The 18,357-nt window shown below is 45.3% G+C and overlaps 1 protein-coding gene and 1 long non-coding RNA gene across 2 annotated transcripts in view; one reads left to right on the plus strand and one right to left on the minus strand.

Moving 5' to 3' along the window:
- Positions 1-161: 161 nt before the first annotated feature.
- LOC308673852 lies at positions 162-3,972 on the plus strand. Its single transcript, XR_014027755.1, has 4 exons — positions 162-303; positions 925-1,007; positions 2,628-2,667; positions 3,316-3,972. It is a non-coding gene; the product is annotated as an uncharacterized lncRNA (long non-coding RNA).
- Positions 3,973-5,840: 1,868 nt separating this feature from the next.
- The window catches only part of RAB26 (RAB26, member RAS oncogene family), a gene marked incomplete at its 5' end in the record, with an annotated part of 204,791 nt that continues 192,274 nt past the window's right edge, over positions 5,841-18,357 (minus strand). The window contains 4 exons of the mRNA XM_081337848.1: positions 5,841-8,403; positions 10,805-10,881; positions 13,466-13,522; positions 13,795-13,860. Coding sequence (XP_081193974.1) covers positions 8,301-8,403; positions 10,805-10,881; positions 13,466-13,522; positions 13,795-13,860 — 303 coding nt within the window. The 3' untranslated portion in view covers positions 5,841-8,300. The remainder of the gene's footprint in view (positions 8,404-10,804; positions 10,882-13,465; positions 13,523-13,794; positions 13,861-18,357) is intronic.

Genomic DNA, 18,357 nt, shown 5'->3' on the forward strand with positions numbered 1-18,357 from the left:
AGTCATAAGGCGGACGGCGAATGGACGCGGCCGATTAAAAAAAAGAAGAGAAAGATCGGGAAACTACATTGGCTACGAAGGGGAGAGAAAAGGAGCAATGGGATTGGCTGGTCGCGCACAAATGCCAGCCAATCGGGAGGCGACAAGAAGTATAAGAGGCGCACGCGCGGGCTCTTGGTTCTTTCGTTCCTTCGCTGCGCCCGGGTGAGGGGCTGCCTGAGGGGGCTGCTGCGGCTTTGTGGCCGGAGGGAGACGTTGCGCCGGCCTCTATCCCGAGGCGCTCGAATGCCGCGGTAGCCTTCGGTAAGGTTGGCGCCTCTTTGGCCCTCCTGCTCATGTCCTGCATTTATGTTCCCCGGTTGTGAAGATGGGCCCTTGGGCGTGGCTGCCCCGCCGGGGTTGGCCTCCGGTGGAAGAGCTGCCCTGCCTGCCTGGAGTACCGAAAGCATCGGGGGGGGATGGTATTTGCCGAAAGTCCAACCGCCATCATCCTCCGGGCCCGGGGCTCCAATTCGGGTGGGCCGCCTCGGCATCTGATGGCGAGGTTGGTGGCGAAGCCTAACGGAGGCCGTAGCTAGGAGCCCCGAAAAAAAGAAAGGCAGCCTGTGCTGGACCAGTATATATTTAGCTGCTCCATTTTATGTCTAGTTTAGGAAGTAAGAACTGTTAGCGTTTAAAGGTTAATACATCATCCTTAGCAGCATTGTATGTAAGAAAATGTAGCATTTACAGGGTTAAACGTTATTTCCTCAAGAGATGGCTTATGGGAATTGTATAGCTGTTTAGCGAATATCATGCTTAGTTAAGTGGGTGGCGTTTCCTAATTTATGGCAGGACTTCCTGTCTTTGTCTTATCTCTCTGGATGAACCCCAACCATGTGACTGGGCGATAACAAGCTCCCTTTCAACATGTAACTTTCACAGGATGGAAAAGTTCATCATTCTTTTACCTAGTGAGATGGGCCCAGATTGCAACCTTACATTCCCGAAGGACCTTTGCTGTACCGGTGAGTTATTGACATGATGCCTGTGAATAAAGTAATTTGTTTATCCCATTCATTTGAGTTTATTCTGGCTGTCTCAAGTAGAACCAGCAACCTTCTCTGCTTGAGGCATCACACAGCCCTCCTTGTGTTGCTGCTGTCCTGGCTGCCTTTTTAATAGCCCTTTTTATTTAAATTGACCAGCCTGCCCAATTCAGTGGCATTGAAGGTAGAGTTGCTAATACTCCCTCCTATTTCCCTCCCCCCCCCCAAGCTGGCTTTCATGCCTAAGGTGGGACTACAACTCCCAGTCTCCTGGTCAGCACCTGGAGCCTTGAACTGAAATTGCCTGGGTTTTCCCCAGACTCTTTGCACAGGCCCTCCTCCCCTCCCTTACACCCCTTGGCTTTGTGTTTCAGCTTCTTAGCCGGAAGATGGGAAAGAGGAGCCTCCAGTCCCAAGCAGGGAATAAATAAAATGGAAGCAGCTTGGGCTATTTATGGATGAGAAGAATCAACAATAGCATGTAGTTATGAGACAGCTGACAAAACGGAGTTGGGAGTAGGTGGGTTTTTATACATTCTTTAGGGCTTTGTGTACCCTTTTGGTATTCTAATTATTGCTGCCTGAGTCCCATTGTGGCCTGGAGGTCCTGTTCTGTCCTTGGACCTGGTTGGGGAAACGTAGATTTTAGGAGTCTTTGTTTTCCTAATGCCGTCAGCTCTAGCCTTCTATGGGAACTGTGGCTGAAGGCGTTTTGCTGATGAATAGTGTGGCCCCAGCCAGTCTTTCTGAATGTATTAAATTTCCATTTCTAAAGACTGGCCTCAGGTTTCTGCCTAAAATTTTCTCCATTTCTCCTTCAGGGGAAATATTCTCTCCTGTGTCTATATTTCATTGGGGGGGTGGTGGTACTGACTTCCTACAGTTGTAAGATTAGGACTAACTGAATAGGTCACTTTTCTATCCCCAGGGCATTCAGGGTGACTATGTCCTAAAAGAGGTTAAATTTGATTCCAAGGTTTTAGGGAGCAAAGTTTCATAGCATTCTACCCTTTAAAAATTGTGTAATTTTATGCAAGTTAGGGCCCCTTAATATAGAGATTGTCTTGCCACAGGCATACTGTTGCCTGTATCCTGTTAACTGGGAGGACCTTTATTCAGAAAGCTTTGTATTTCAAGATTTTTTTAGGATTTGGTTTGGTTGATTTAGGTTGACCTTTTTCTGTACAAATAAGATTTACCTTTTTCAGGTATCTTTCTTGTGGGCTAACAACATATCAAAGATCAAAATGAGGAGACGGGAAAGGTGAGTTTTTCTTGTTTGTAAGATCAAGAATTTTTCTAACCTAAATACCAGCCAATGATGAACTCTATACTTTTCTGACACCTCATATGAAAACTGCTTGCAGTTGGTGATTTTAGGCATGAACTGAGGCTTGGTGTTCGTATAATGGGGGTATTGGGTCTGAGTTGAGATGGGGGGGAAAGAATTTTATTTTGGAACAGTTCTTAAAACGGGCCTCCCAGTCGGGCAAGTCTTCAGTTTATAGGCTCCAGTTTGGCCCAACTCCTCTGGAATATTTATAATTTTGTGATTGCTGGTTTAGAAAATCAATGGCACTCATGTTTTTTTCTTTTTAGAAGCAGATTGAATCAGAAGAGGACAGGTATTGCAGCACAGGTAATAGTGACTTTTTTATGACCGATAAAAATAGCATTGTTTCCAGTCTAATACATCATTAAGATGTTGGAAAAGTTTAAAGGCTTTCGGTTTACTAAAGACTATTTGCTACTGTGCTTCCCTGAAAATAAGACCCTTTTTTGTTCCTGCAAAAGAGGCCCCAAGTCTTATTTTCAAGGGGGTAAAAAGGTAAAGTTTCCCCCGCACATGCGTGCTCTAGGGGCCGGTGCTCATCTCCATTTCAAAGCCGAAGAGCCATCGCTTGTCCAAGGACGTCTCCGTGGTCATGTGGCCGGCATGACTAGACGCCAAATGCTCACGGGACGGTGTTACCTTCCCACCGGAGTGGTCCCTATTTTTCTACTTGCATTTTTACGTGCTTTCGAACTGCTAGGTTGGCAGAAGCTGGGAACGAGTAACAGGCGCTCACTCTGTTACATGGCACTCGGGATTCGACCCACCAAACTGCCAACCTTCTAATCGACAAGCTCACTGAGCCACCGCGTCCCTGTTTTCAAGGGTCTAGAGAATGTCTTTTCCATTCACCTGGCACCGACAGCCCTGCCCAACCAGCCCACTGCTTCTGTTAGGAAGAGCCAAATAATGGTGAAAAGCTATTCTATTAATCTGGTATCCTTTTTTTTGCAGGTGGGCTTAATGTCACTCAACTGAACCACTGTGGAAGTTGACAAAGTTCTGAGTCATGGAAATGGTGACAAAGGAGAAATGCAAATTCAGTGCAAATTCTCTTAATACCTTTCTCAAGAAATGGAGCCACGGATGGTTTCTGTTTAGAGGGTTTAAGTTGTGGCAGGTCTGACGCCCAGGCAGGCAAGTCTCCAAAGACCTCCCCCAACCAGGAGGCGGCACCCCAGGTTCTGTTTAATAACCCCCCTGTTCATTTAACAGCTCATTGTAGTGTGGAGGGGTGGTTAAGTGGCACTGTTCACCTAATGACTGCCACAACGTGCGACCTCAATAGGCAGGGTCCCTTGCAGTTGGACCTCAAGAACTACCTGTGTCGATTGTGCAGTGTTTTTGCACAGGCAGAGAGAATCCCTAAACTGCTCAAATGCTGCAGGGAAAAAAGGGATGGGAGCTGTTTCTCTGTGCAGCAGTTACAAAAATCCAAGAGCAACACCTGGTGACAAGCAAGTGTTGTTGGGACTAAAGTTCCAAACAGTAGGAATCATCCAACATTGGAAATAGATGCTACTTAGTCTGGCAGTGATTTTTAATAGTTATAATGCATCAAAATCTTGCAATGTTTCAGTGCATGCTGAATAAAAGTAAAATGAAAAATCATTGCAGTAATCTTTGGAAGTTCTTTAGTGCCAGTTGTTACTATTTTCTTGTGAAATGACTATTGTGCATCATTTATAAGCCAATTCTCTTGTGGCAGGTAAACTCTTATTTTGATCCTTATTTGATTATCTAAGAATAAAAAATTGAAAAAGTTCTTTAAACTTTCTAATAAGCCTACAGTCCAGACAGTTTTTCTACTTTTTCATAGTATAGAATGACCATTATACATCCTGGTAACTCCATTTGCCCTGATGAACCCAAAGGTTAAGTTGCTAACCTTGAAGCGTGCAAGTGCTTTGAAGGCCAAAGACAAAACATTTTCCCCTTCCCTTGCTGGGTTGGGTCTCCTAATGCTTCTGTCAAATGCTTGACAGAAATGCAGAGGTCCCTTAATCTCCCAAGTTGCCAAATTTCAACTGAATAATTATGAAATAAGGACTGGAAAGTAACTGCATTATCTTGAGGGTGTGCCTTAAATTCTTTAGTTTAAACCACAATGCATTCTAAGCAAGAGCGTTTGTGGAGATTCCCAATTATCCGAGTCATGGTTGTCCCAAAGGTGCTTTTTTCAAAAGCCAACTAGATTTTGTTTTTCCTGAATAGTGCAAATGGATGTGGAATCTTCTTGGAACTGCTGAAGGGTTTCATCCCTATTTGCACTATTCAGGTGACACCCCCCCATATAAAAACTGCAAGTGGCCTGAATGGCTCAGTACTAACAAGCAGATGACTGGAAGAAATATATTTTTTTCCATTCTCCACCAGTTAGAACTGAAGAAGCTCCTTGAATGAGAAGGAAAAAGAAAGGCCAGTTGCCTCTTGAAAAAGCACTTTTGGGATTCAAAGCAGAGCCATCGGTCCTAAGTGATGCTCTACACCAGGAGTCTTCAAACTTGGCCCTTTTGTGACTTGTGGACTTCAACTCCCAGAATTCCTCAGCCAGCATGGCTGGCTGAGGAATTCTGGAAGTTGAAGTCCACAAGTCATAAAAGGGCCAAATTTGAAGACCCCTGCTCTACACAGTTAGGAAAATAATTTCCATCTTTAGACTGGCTCTACACAGGAAAATAATTTCCATCTTTAGACTGGCTAGCCCAGGGGTTGTCGGCCACACTCAAAAGAGCCACTTGGACCTGTTTCCCAGAGAAAAACTTGGAGCCACAAAATGTTTGCGCACACACGCGAGTGGGGGGGGGGAACTTGATTGAAGTTTAATTAAAAAGAAATAAGGCTGCTGTGCATGGGTTCTCCCTCTTTCTCTCCCCCCCATCTGTCTTCGATCATCTGCTCATCTGGCGAGCTGGCTTCATGCTGACACACATTCTTACTGGGCTGGCTCTCCTGCCCTTGAGAGCTGCTGCTTCCTGTGGAGATGCAGCAAAGGCAGGAGCCCCGCCCGCCCAATAAGCTTGTCAGCTTCTCAGAGAACAGCGTGAGTTACACACACATACACACACAGAGAGAGAGAAGGGAAGCTCAAGTGTCTGCAAACGAGCCGCAGGAGAAGGCTGAAAGAGCTGCATCTGGCTCCAGAGCCACAGGTTGCCAACCCGTGGGCTAGCCCAAAGTAGTTTCTTCCTGTCCCAACAGAACATGCTATGGTTCTCCCCCCCCCCCCCCCCCCCGGTTTTCAGTTTTCAGCCTGATGCCCCTTCCTTGGACAGCTCTTTCAGCCAAAATAAGTGTGAAATTAACCTTTAAATAGTGTGGACCTTTGAGATCTTAAATCGGGCAGAATGAAAAACTTGTTATTTTCACTTACACGGGCGGGTTAGTACTGGCAAAGAAAGAAACAGACCTTTTTAGGAAGGAGGCCTGCTTTAGATGTTGAGAAGCAAGCATCATTAAAAAAATTGTTTATTATGAGAATCCCCAAAAAGCTATAAACAGAGCCAACATTTACCTTGGTACATAAATAACACTTTCGAGATGCTCAGGAACTGGTCCAGCCTCTCCAGCTACAAGGCAGCAAAGCCAGGTAGGAAATAGGTCAGGTCCCTGCCAAGGCAGCCCATGCGCTTGCCAGGTGGGGGGTTGCCAAAGCCAAGCCACAAATGCAGGATCTAAGTTAAGGCAAGACTGGCCCAACTCCTGCAGTTCTGCATTGCACGCAGTTTCCTCCCGGCTTGTGGGTGTACAAGCCACAGAACTGCAGACATACGATGTGCAAGCTGCCTTTGATAGATTTCTTCCTTGGAGAATGGTGACGGTAATCCAATTTAGGGCTGTGTAAAAAGGACTCAAAACACATCTGGGCACAAGGAAAACGACATTTAGCAAGGGAAGCCCAATGGCAACTTAGCACACATCACAAAGCACCTAATCCACACTGTCCATACCTTGAAATAAACAGGCTGATAAGGTAATGCTCGTCCTCTTTTGCTACAATACAGTTGGGCTGCTGACTTGCCTGGATTGGCAGGTACCTGCACAATCAAGCTACAAACTTCCCTGAAAGCGCTAGACCAGTAGGTGCTCCCCAGGTGTGTTGGACTTACACACCTAACTTACCCACAAAGTTCTAGTGGGGTTGTAAGACGTTTGACAGTCCTATGCATCTGGAGGGTGCGACAAGTTGGGGAAGGCTGGTGCAAACATGGAGCCCCTTGCTTGAAAGTCACAGGGCCAAGTAAAAAAAGGCTGCAGCGGAGATGATCACATGGAGCAGAGCCTCTCCTGCAGCTGGGCAGGATCAGTTGGGGTGGGGAGAGAAGAGTGGCTATCGCAATTCTAGGGGGTTCTACACACTTCCTGCCTTCCACTAGAAGACTGCAATAGCATTTAATCTCATACTGCTTTGCAGCACTCTTAAGTTGTTTACAGAGTCAGTGTATTGCCCCCCAACAATCTTGGCTATGTATTTTATTGACTAAAAGGATGGAAGGCTGAGTCAACCTTGAGCTAGTAAGAATCGAACTCCAGACTGGGCAGAGTTAGCCTGCAATAATGCATTCTAGCCACTGTGTCACCACGGGGGGGGGGGGAGGGAGAGAGAGAGCACTCACAATAGCATTTAGTTATATACCGCTCCATACTTTCTAGGTGGTTTACAGAGTCAGCATAGTGCCCCCAACAATCTGGGTCCTCATTTTACTGACTTTGGAAGGCTGAGTCAAACTAGAGCCGGTCAGGATCAAACTTCAGACTGGGCAGAGTTAACCTGCAATACTGCATTCTGACCACTGCGTCACCAGGGCTCTTACCCTGCTACATCTCTGTCCCATCAACCTGACCCAAGAATTAAGCCTGCGCGGCTCCTTTGTCTGTCCTGATCTGGAGAGACATTTTCCTCACTTGCCATTGGGGTTCTGGGTCACTCTCCCTTCTTTGGGTGGGTGCAAATGTCCATCTTGATGAAAAGAGCCACATTTTTTTTTCAATCAGGATAGCGTTCCTGAAAGGAGATTGACCATACTTGGGATCAACCACTGGGGATGCATGAAGAAAATGAAGGATCCAACTTATTCCGAACATACAAGATTGCTCCCTTTGTGTTACACTTTTATAGAAAAGGCACACCCTACAGCACAGGGATGAACCATAAGCAAGTTGCCAGAGCTATAGCACAACAACCAAGGCTTTTACAGCAGATGGAACAAGTTTATTCTGCCCTGCGGACAGGATGGCTGGCTAGTGACCTACAGTCAAGACGAGTCATCTAGTTTGGGTGTTTGAAAAAAAAAGTGTTTGAAAAACTCAGCAATAGCACACATTTAAATTCGGTCTATTAAAAAATGAAGAACAGTGGAAACCCCCATATTTGGGTACCCATTGAGGCAGTAATGATGAAAGTGGAGCTGAAGTCCCACATCAACGCGTGAAGCCAACCCAGGGCAACTGGGCCCTCCCTGGCAAGGTCTTAGGGGAGCCCTTCCTTTGCCCCCCTGTGGCCCCACTCTGGGGGGCACTCATGCAGGACATCAACACTGAGACTGCGCAAACCTCTCCCTCCCCTACCACCCCCAAAGCCCCTGTCCGCATTCAGATTGTCCTTTGCTGCCTCTATCCCAGCGCTCTCTCTCTCTCTCTCTCTCTCTCTCTCTCTCTCTCTCTCTCTCTCTCTCTCTCTCTCTCTCTCTCTCTCTCTCTCTCTCTCTCTCTCTCCACCTGTCTGCCCTGGGGAGGGAAAAGAAGCTGCCCCCCCCTTCAGCCCTTCCAAGCTTCACCTGGAGAAAGACAACGAGACACAAGAAAGAGATTTGTAGAGCTTGTGCAGCAGCAAGGAGGAGAACGAGAGTGGCAGACACGGATGCAGCAGGCAGGGTGGGCTGCTTGTGGCAAGTCTCCTCGAAGAGGGGGGGGTCTGGACAGGACCCCCGAGAGAGAGTCTATGAGCGGCAGCAGCCGGCGCCTTTCACCTCCTTCCGGACGTAGTCGTGGAGTCTGAACCGCGGCTCGTGGGGCAGCTTCATGGACCGATGTTTCAGCTCCCTGACAATTGAACACAGGAAGCTTGGTTAGCTGTCCGCGGCCTGACCCCACGCCCTTCGCTTGGCCTGAGAATACGGGTCGTCCTCCACTCATGACTTACAAGCCCCAAATTTTATGTTGCTAAATCAAAGATTCGTTAAGTGAATTTTGCCCCATTTTACCGCTTTTCTTCCCACATTTGTTAAAGAGATTACGGCAGTTGTTAGATTACTAGCAACGCTGTTGTTACGTGAATCTGGCTCTGCTTTCGACTTTGTTTATCAGAAGGTCACTAAAGAGGATCACCTGACTCCAGGACACTGCCGCTGTCATAAACAGGAACCAGTTGCCAAGCATTAAGTCACAGTCATTCAGTGTGAAAAATGGTCCTAAGTCACTGTCGTAACTTTGAACGGTCACGAAATGAACTGCTGTTAAGTCGAGGACTTGCTGTATTATTTTTAGGAGGGGCTGGTTAATCATGCATTGGAAATCTGCACTGATTTTGCTTTTATTTATTTTTTTACAAATGCTTCAATCCATCAAATGTAAGGGGTTTGCAGAGCAAAAGTCTAATAAAGGCCAGCAACAGATATAAATCTATGCTATCCAGTAACATCTTATTGTAAAACTCCATAATAACTCATGCCGCCCTCTTAGGTTCAAACTCTACATACCCTTTGAAAAGGAGGGTGCTTAGCAAGACTCAGAAGTCATTCCTGGAGAGCCACTGACTGACAGGCTCCTGCAGAGGAGGCTGGCCTGAGCCGCTTCCTGCAGCCTCTCTTAGGGGCAGGAGTTGTCCTAAGCTGTCCAAGCTTGGCCCCTGATGGAAAGGGCTCAGCCTTTCTCAACCTTGCAGCATTAAGCCGGCTGCCCGGGCAATTCTAGAAGTTGAAGTTGTCAAGGTTGAGCCAACCCTGTCCAGACAATGTCCTTCCAAGCCCTTGGGGTAATCCCCATCACGTGTGCCCCAGTGCCATTTCTGAGGCCGCTGACATGTCCTCCTGCCATGAGGTATCCCTCCATGGTGGCACAAGGAAGTCAGTGTCCAGCCCACAAGGGCAGAAGATTCGGTCCACTTCCTCAGGACCAGCAAGGTTGGCCTCCAATTCTGAGCAGAGGGGGCCATTCCCTGAGAATGTTTCTAAAGCAGAGGTCCCCAACCTTTTGGGCCCCAGGGACCAGTTCTGTGGAGAGAGGTTTTTCCAGAGAGTGTGTGGTTTTGTGTGCTGCATCCCGCAGATGGGGTTTGCTTGTTTGTGCGGACTGGTTGTTGGCATGCCGTGGCCCAGTAACAGTCCACGGACCCCTGCTCTAAAAGGCTCAGCTCGGGCATCACAGCATCTTTCTTCCCAAGGGTGGAGGCCACTTTAAAAAGAATTGCTGGATGATGTCATGCCACAGATGTAATACCAGTGGCAAACTCATTTATTTCCCTCTATTATTTTTATGAATAATTCCAGGCAGCGAACATATTTAATAGTCCTTCGGGCTGAGCAAGAGGGACTGGCCCAAAGTTACCCAGCTAGCTTTCATGCATAGGCAAGACTAGAACTCCTAGTCTTCTGGTTTCTAGCCTGCTGCCTTAACCACTAGACCAGGGGTAGGCAACCTTGGCTCTTTTATGACTTGTGGACTTCAATTCCCAGAATTCCTGAGCCAGCATGGGGGAACTATGGCCCCTTCATGACTGGTGGACTTCAACTCCCAGAATTCCTGAGGCAGCATTGCTCAGCTTGGAAACCTCTCCCTTTCCCCTCAGCATGGCTGGCTCAGGAATTCTGGGAGTTGAAGTCCACGAGTCATAAAAAAGCCAAGGTTGCCTACCCCTGCACTAGGCCAAACTCATTCCACTAGGCTGCAGTTACCGTCATCCAATCAGATTTGATGTCTTTTGCCTGCATTGCTCCAGGTGTTTCTTCATCTTCTGGAATTTCTGATAGAATTTTTCCCCCCAAATGGCAGGGCCTTGCTTTGCTGCGGCTGCTTTGACAATCAAGAGTGTTTCTGTAATAGTTTTATACCATATAGCATCAGCCTGGTTAACTCTCAAGACTTTTTTTTCTGCTGTGTATTCAAAATGGACTGTGGTGCGTGTGTGTGTATGTGTATGTGTATATGAATGATATGTGATATATGATATATATGATATGGATATATTTATATATATCATAAGTATATGTATGTGTTGTAAGGATATAGCATCAGAATATCATTTTTTAATGTGTGTCAGTGTGTTCACAAAAAAAGTGACAATAAATGATATCTGATCATTGACACGCACACACACACACACACACACACACACACACACACAGCATTCTCCTCCTGCCAAAAGTTAGCAAATAAGGTTTGTGGGAACTGCATGTTGGTGAGGGATATGCACTTTTGATGGGAAAATGGAAATGAAGGAACTTACTTGGCGATGGCCATGAACGCTAAGTCCACATTCAATCCGGTCTTGGCACTGGTCTCCATAAAGGGCACCCCATATTCCTGCACCAAAGAAAATAAGGCATTTGGGGCTGATTGTTTTCCTCTCCAATTCCCTTGGTCAGGCTGGACATGGGCAATCACACATGGATTTTGTGGTTCCGTGTCAGAACTGCCCCCCTCTGCATGCATGTTATCCTAGACAGTCTGCCTGAAGATGTCCCAGGGGTGGAACTACATTTTGTACATTACTGCAGCCCAAAGATGCTGCAAAAAATTGAATCATACAATCCTAGGTTTGTAAGGCACCTTGGAGGTCTTCTAGACCAAAGGCAGGAGTCCTCATGCCATCTCAGACAAATTGGGGCCCAATCTTTTCTTGAAAGCCTCCAGTGGTAGAGCATCCACAATTCCGGTAGGTGTAAAGACACTGCATTATTATCAGAAAAAAGTTTTGGAAGAATAATGTTTAGCTCAACCTGTTGACTGCTTTCTTTCTTTTTCTTTTTTCTTTTTCTTTTACATCTATGTGCATTTATAAAAGGGGAGAACGTATTGCTTTTTTCTTTCCTTTCAGCACTCATCCCGGGTGGATCCTACATGTTAAATGTTAAATTTAACTGACCACTTTTTTTCTTCTTTTTTGTACACTAGTTTTCTTTTTTCGTTGTGGTTAGGGTTGAATGTACGTTTTTGTTTCACTGTTCTGTATTTTATTCTCTATCATAAAACAATACACTTTTTAAAAGACAGTTCCGGGAGGCAAGCAGTTCCCTTGTCAGGAAATTCCTCCTTATTTCTAGGCCGGATCTCCCCTTAAATATTGATGGTCAACCCTAAACTAGCCTTAGCAAAGTAGAAGGAATCAATCATTTCATTCTAGACCTAATGGGCCTTCCAACTTGAAGTTTCTTTGATTCTATATCAAAATGTTTTATATAATTTGGGATCAAAACTTGGAAGGAATTTGATAACATCCTTTCAGATGAACAGTTTTTATTAAAATGTATAACTGAAAAGTCAGAAAGTGCTATCAGACTCCTGAGATCTACAATGGTTTGGAGTTGGTATATAATAAGGATTAACAATCACAATTGAGCCCAAAACCTCTATTGCTCAGTGAGGCAGTCGTTAAGTGAATCTTGCCCCATTCTACGACCTTCCTTGCCACCATTTTTAAGTGAATTACTGCAGTTGTTAAGCCAGTCACACAGTTGTTAAGTGAATCTGGCTTCCCCCAGACTTTGCTTGTCAGAAGATTGCCAAAGGGGATCACGTGACCCCCTGGGGCACTGCAACCGTCATAAATATGAGTCAGTTGCCAAGCGTCCAAATTTTGATCACATGACCATGGGGGATGCTGCAATGAAAAATGCCCATAAGTCCCTGTTTTCAGTGTGGTTGTAACTTTGAAACATCATTAAATGAACGGTTGTAAGTTGAGGACTACCTATATTCAGGCAATCGTTATTAAGGAAAACGTAGCTTAACTGCAGAGTTTTGGTAGGTATCCAGATTTCTTTGTACAATCACTTCCAAGAAGCAGAAATAAACCATAATCTCGATTCTTCCCGGATGCAAATTGCAATCCTTTTTGATGGTCGTGATACAGCAGGTGTGCCTTCAAGTCAATTTCCACTCCTGGCCACGGCCTGGACTGGTCCCTTGCGTTGCCTTGGCAACCTTATTCAGAACTGGATTGCCATTGCCTGATTTCTCTGGCTGAGAAAGGATGATTAGCCCAAGATCACCCAGCTGGCTTTGTACGCCAGGCAGGACGCAAACAGCCCGCCTCCCACTTTCTAGTCTGGTGCCTTTACCACAACACCCAGAGGGTTCTCAGTCATGATCACCTATCTGTGAAAAACGGGCACTGATGCAATATTTCCTCCTATCTATTTCACAAGATACAGTATATTCCAATTCGGGTATTTTGTGGGGAAGATCTACTCAACTTACCTGCATGTGTGTTTGGGTGTAGATGTGTGTTTGTGTGTGTGTATTATGTATGTATACAGATATATAGATATAGATATGCAACCTGTATTCAGTAAATAGCCAGTTTGTTGCAGTGATCAGACTAGAAACAGGGAGACTCTGAGTTCTAGTCCTGCCTTGGGCACAAACTCAGCTAGATGATCTTGGGCCAGTCCCTTTTTCTCAGCCCTAGAAAGGAGGCAATGGCAAACCACTTTTTGCCATAAAATTCCAGGACTTTGTCCAGGCAGTTACCAGAAGTCAAGACTGATTCAAATGCACCGAAAAAACAAAATCAATAAAGAAGATTAACAAACCAGAATAGATACGCAGGTTAACTCACTATGTGATGCTTGTGTAGATATTGAGAATATTCTAAATTCTACTTTGGGGAAGAGGCAAGGCTGAATGCAGTCTGCAATCCCCTGCAAATGCAGAACAACCTCAACGTGAATCGTTATCTCCTATTTTCTTTTAAAGTTTTGATCTTTTCCAGGTGGACATATCTGCACAGCATAGTGAGTAATTTTGCTTGGCACCTTCCTGGTAATTCTCCATAACAAGATGAAGCAGAAGAGATTACGCTCTATTAGCCACAGATGCATTTTTTTAAAGCTCTCCTGGAGCTGAATTGCCATTAAATGTTAATAAAGGGGGGGACCCAATATACCTTTGCTAATTTCTCCCCGTCTTCTCTTTTCACCACTCGGTCCTGGGTTGAATCCACCTAAGCAGAACAAGAAAGCATCAATATTTGCAGCAGGAGCAATGCATTCTGGGACTGCTCGGATAACCCTGGTCCCATCACCCGGCAGATCTCCAGCTCGGATGGACCAAACCAGCACCCAGCCGCCCTTCCTGCAGCAGGCGAGGGCTTTGAGGCAGGGGTGGGTGAGTGTTTTCAGGTTGTATTTCTTCCCACGCAAAGCCTCTCCAGCATCCTCTGCCTTCTCCCATTCTTAAACAGCTTCTGCGTACAAAACAGATCCAGTCCCTTACCTTGTTTCCGAGCAGCATCAGGACCACGTCTTGCTTTGCGTATTCATGGATTTCTGTCAGCCAAGCCTGGAAAGGAAGACAAGAACAATCAGAGACCCCAGGAGCAAAATTTGGAAGATATCGGGGGGAGGCCCTAGATAGTTTCCAAAACGAATTATTGGAATATTTCAAGGAATCACAAAACAGGCAAAGATCTCCTGATGTCTGCAACATTTGTTATACAGGTAGTCCTTGACTTACAACCACAGCTGGGAGCAGACTCAGTCACTAAGCAATGCGGTTCTTAAGTGAGTCACCATGTGATTGGACCCAATTTTACTACCATTTTAGGCCACGGTCATGAAGAGAATTATGGCGGTGATTAAGTGAAGATTAAATATCTCGTGTGAGTGGCAGAATTAAATAACACTTTGCATTCAACTCAGCTTGTAGAAGTAGTTCTTGACTTACAACATTTCACTTAGTGACCATTCCAAGTTACAATGGCACTGACTTATGATTGTTTTTCACACACATCACCACTGCAGCATCCCCATAGTCACATGATCAAAATTCAGATGCTTGACAAACTGGTTCATACTTATGACCGTTGCAGTGTCCTGGGGTCACGTGATCCCCTTTTGCAACCTTCTGACAAGCAAAGTCAATGGGGAAGCCAGATTCACTTAACCACCACAATACTAACTTAACAACTGCAGTGATCCACTTAACAACTGTGGCAAGGAAGGTCGTAAAAAGGGGCAAAACTCACTTAACAAATGTCCCACTTGGCCGCATACATTTTGGGCTCCATTGTGGTCGTAAGTTGAGGACTACAGTACTTGTGCAGAGGTAGAGGAGTGTAGAGATGACCTTGACAAAGGAATGCAAGAGCCATTAGAAAAAAATATTTATTAAATTTATATGCCGCCCATCTTACTATCCAAACCGACTCTTAGTATTTGAGTGGCTTACAATAAAAAGAGAAAGTAAATGATAATTCAACCGTGGTTAAAAGCACTCAAAGCAGCCCTGCTTTGATGCTGTTTGGCCTAAGGGGGGGTTAGAAACTGGCAGGCTTTCAAGGTTCTGAAATCCTTGTGGTGTCTTTTCCAGATGTGGTCTACCTTGAACGGCTGGCATCAAGAGTGAGTCAACAATCGTGGAGATGCTGCAAAGGTCATTTTGTTGTTGTTAGCTGCGAAGTCGTGTCCGACCCATCGCGACCCTATGGACAACGTTCCTCCAGGCCTTCCTGTCCTCTACCATCTTCTGGAGTCCATCTAAGCTCACGCCTACTGCTTCAGTGACTCCGTCCAGCCACCTCATTCTCTGTCGTCCCCTTCTTCTATTGCCCTCAATCTTTCCCAGCATTAGGCTCTTCTCCAGTGAGTCCTTCCTTCTCATTAGGTGGCCAAAGTATTTGAGTTTCAACTTCAGGATCTGGCCTTCTAAAGAGCAGTCAGGGTTGATCTCCTCTAGGACTGACCGGTTTGATCGCCTGGCAGTCCAAGGGACTCGCAGGAGTCTTCTCCAGCACCATAGTTCAAAGGCCTCAATTCTTTGGCGCTCAGCCTTTTTAATGTTCTTTTTGTGTTCTAAGATGGCGGCGCCTGGAATGGCTGCGGCTGCATTGGCTCTTGAAGGCGAATAGTTTTGGGAGGGATAGTAAGGGCTATAGGCCACATGATCAGGAATATTTTAACGTGTTTGAGCAACATGGTGGAACTAAGGTAACACACGACATACGACCAACAATCTTTGCTGGCATGGCGAGTTTCTAGTTGTTTTGGAACTGTTGGTGAGACCGTTAAAAGTCGTTGGCGCTGTTTGAATTTGTTCTACCAGCAGCAAGATCTGACTGCTGGCCTAGTGATGGATTTTATTGCAAATCAGGGCTGTTTCCAGAGGAGGCAGAGGAGGAGAGGACCTGGAGCTTATGGAGCGAAGGAACTGGATGAGGCTGTCGGAGAGAGTTGGCTTTTGGAGGAGTTGGTGGTGGCGGCAGCAGCGTGCTCCAGGGGCGAAAAGAAGCAAGGCCTCTTTAAGGAAAAGGTGGAATAGTCAGGATCAGAAAAAAGAAAGAAGGCGAGGTTGTCAGAATACAAGCTAACTTGAGGGCTAATCCACATGGAGCTCCATTTCCATCTGTCCTGTTTGCCATCGTTCACTCCCTAGAGACTAAAATGGACAATGTGAAATTTGAGCGGGCCCCGAACAAGGAGTATATATCGGAGGTGGTGACCCTTTGAGAGCTGTATGCAACGAAATTTCATTTTGATGTATGCCGATTGGTGTACATTCAAAGTGACAATAAAGTTATCATTATGGTCCAACTTTGTCTGCCATACATTGCAACTGGGAAGACCATAGCCTTGACTATACGCACTTTTGTTGACAGGCTGATATCTCTGCTTTTTAGTGTGCTGTCTAGATTTGCCATGGCTTTCCTCCCAAGGAGCAAGCGTCTTTTAATTTCTTGGCAACAGTCCCCATCTGCAGTGATCTTGGAGCCCAGGAAAATAAACTCTGTCACTACCTCCATTTCTTCCCCATCTATTTGCCAGGAACTGAGAGGGCCGGATGCCATGATCTTGGTTTTCTTAATGTTTAGTTTCAACCCAACCTTTGCACTCTCCTTCTTCACCCGCAACAAGAGGTTCTTCAGTTCTTCTTCACTTTCTGCCATTAGAGTGGTATCATCTGCATATCTTAGGTTGTTGATATTTCTTCCAGCAATCTTAATTCCAACTTTTGATTCATCTAGCCCTGCCTTTCTCATGATGTGCTCTGCATATAAGTTAAATAGGCAGGGCGACAGTATACAGCCTTGCCAGACTCCTTTCCCAATTTTGAACCAATCAGTAGTTCCGTGTCCAGTTCTCACTGTTGCTTCTTGGCTCACATATAGGTTTCTCAAGAGACAAATAAGATGGTCTGGTACGCCCATCTCTTTAAGGACTTGCCACAGTTTGTTATGATCCACACAATCAAAGGCTTTAGCATAGTCAGTGAAGCAGAAGTAGATGTTTTTCTGGAACTCTCTAGCTTTCTCCATGATCCAGCGTATGTTGGCAATTTGATCTCTAGTTCCTCTGCCTCTTCAAAATCCTGCCTGTGCTTCTGGTAGTTCTCGATCCACATACTGCTGGAGTCTAGCTTGTAGGATTTTAAGCATAACTTTACTAGCATGAGAAATGAGTGCAATGGTGCGATAGTTTGAACATTCTTTGGCACTGCCTTTCTTTGGAATTGGAATGTAAACTGATCTTTTCAAATCCTGTGGCCACTGTTGAGTTTTCCAAATTTGCTGGCAAATTGAGTGTAGCACTTTTACTGCATCGTCTTTTAAGATTTTGAATAGCTCAGCTGGAATACTGTCACCTCCACTAGCTTTGTTGTTGCTCAGCTTTTCTAAGGCCCACTTTCACTTCACATTCTAGGATGTCTGGCTCAAGGTCAGTGACCACCTCATTGTGATTATCAGGGACGTTAAGCTCATTCTTGTATAGTTCTCTGTGTAATTTTGCCACCTCTTCTTAATCTCTTCTGCCTCTGTTAGGTCCCTGCCATTTTGGTCCTTTATCATGCCCATTTTTGCATGAAACGTTCCCTTCATCTCTCCAATTTTCTTGAAAAGATCTCTGGTCCTCCCTATTCTATTGTTTTCTTCTATTTCTTTGCACTGTTCATTTAAGAAGGCATTCTTATCTCTTCTAGCTATTCTCTGGAATTCTGCATTCAATTGGGCGTATCTTTCTTTTTCTCCCTTGCCTTTCACTTTTTTCCTTTCCTCAGCTATTTGCAAAGCTTCCTCAGACAGCCATTTTGCTTTCTTGCATTTCTTTTTCTTTGGGATGGTTTTGGTTGCTACCTGTTGTACAATGTTGCGAACCTCTGTCCATAGTTCTTCAGGCACTCTGTCTATCAGATCTAATTCCTTAAATCTATTTTGTCACCTCTACTGTATATTGAACAGGGATATGATTTAATTCATACCTGACTGGCCTAGCACTTTTCCCTACTTTATTTAATTTAAGCCTAAACTTTGCAACAAGAAGCTCCTGGACAAGAAACAATGGTTGGAAACTGACCAAAGAGAGAAGCAACCTGGAATTAAGGAGAAACTTCCTAACAGTGAGGACAATTAACCAGTGGAACAGCTTGCCACCAGAAATCGTGGGCGCTCCAACACTGGAGGTTTTTAAGAAGAGACTAGACAGTCACTTACAGTCTGAGATGGTATAGGTTCTCCTGCTTGAGCAGGGGGCTGGACTAGAAGACCTCCAAGGTCCCTTCCAGCTCTATTCTATTTTCCAAAGCAGCTAGAACTAAGGAGAAATTTCATAACAGTGAGAACAATTAACCAGTTGAACAGCTTCCCTTCAGACGTTGTAGGTTCTCCATCACTGGAGGCTTTTAAGAAGAGACTGGACAGCCACGTCAGAAATGGTATGGGGTCTCCTGCTTGAGCAGATGGTTGGACTATGTGACTTCCAAAGTCCCTTGCAACTCTATTATTCTGTTATTTTCTCTATGACAACCTGTCCCTAAACTGGTCCTTTAGCTTTTGAATATTTATAT

The sequence above is a fragment of the Vipera berus genome (genome assembly GCF_964194415.1).
Source record: "Vipera berus genome assembly, chromosome: 13".
In the NCBI taxonomy this organism is placed as follows: Eukaryota; Metazoa; Chordata; class Lepidosauria; order Squamata; family Viperidae; genus Vipera; species Vipera berus.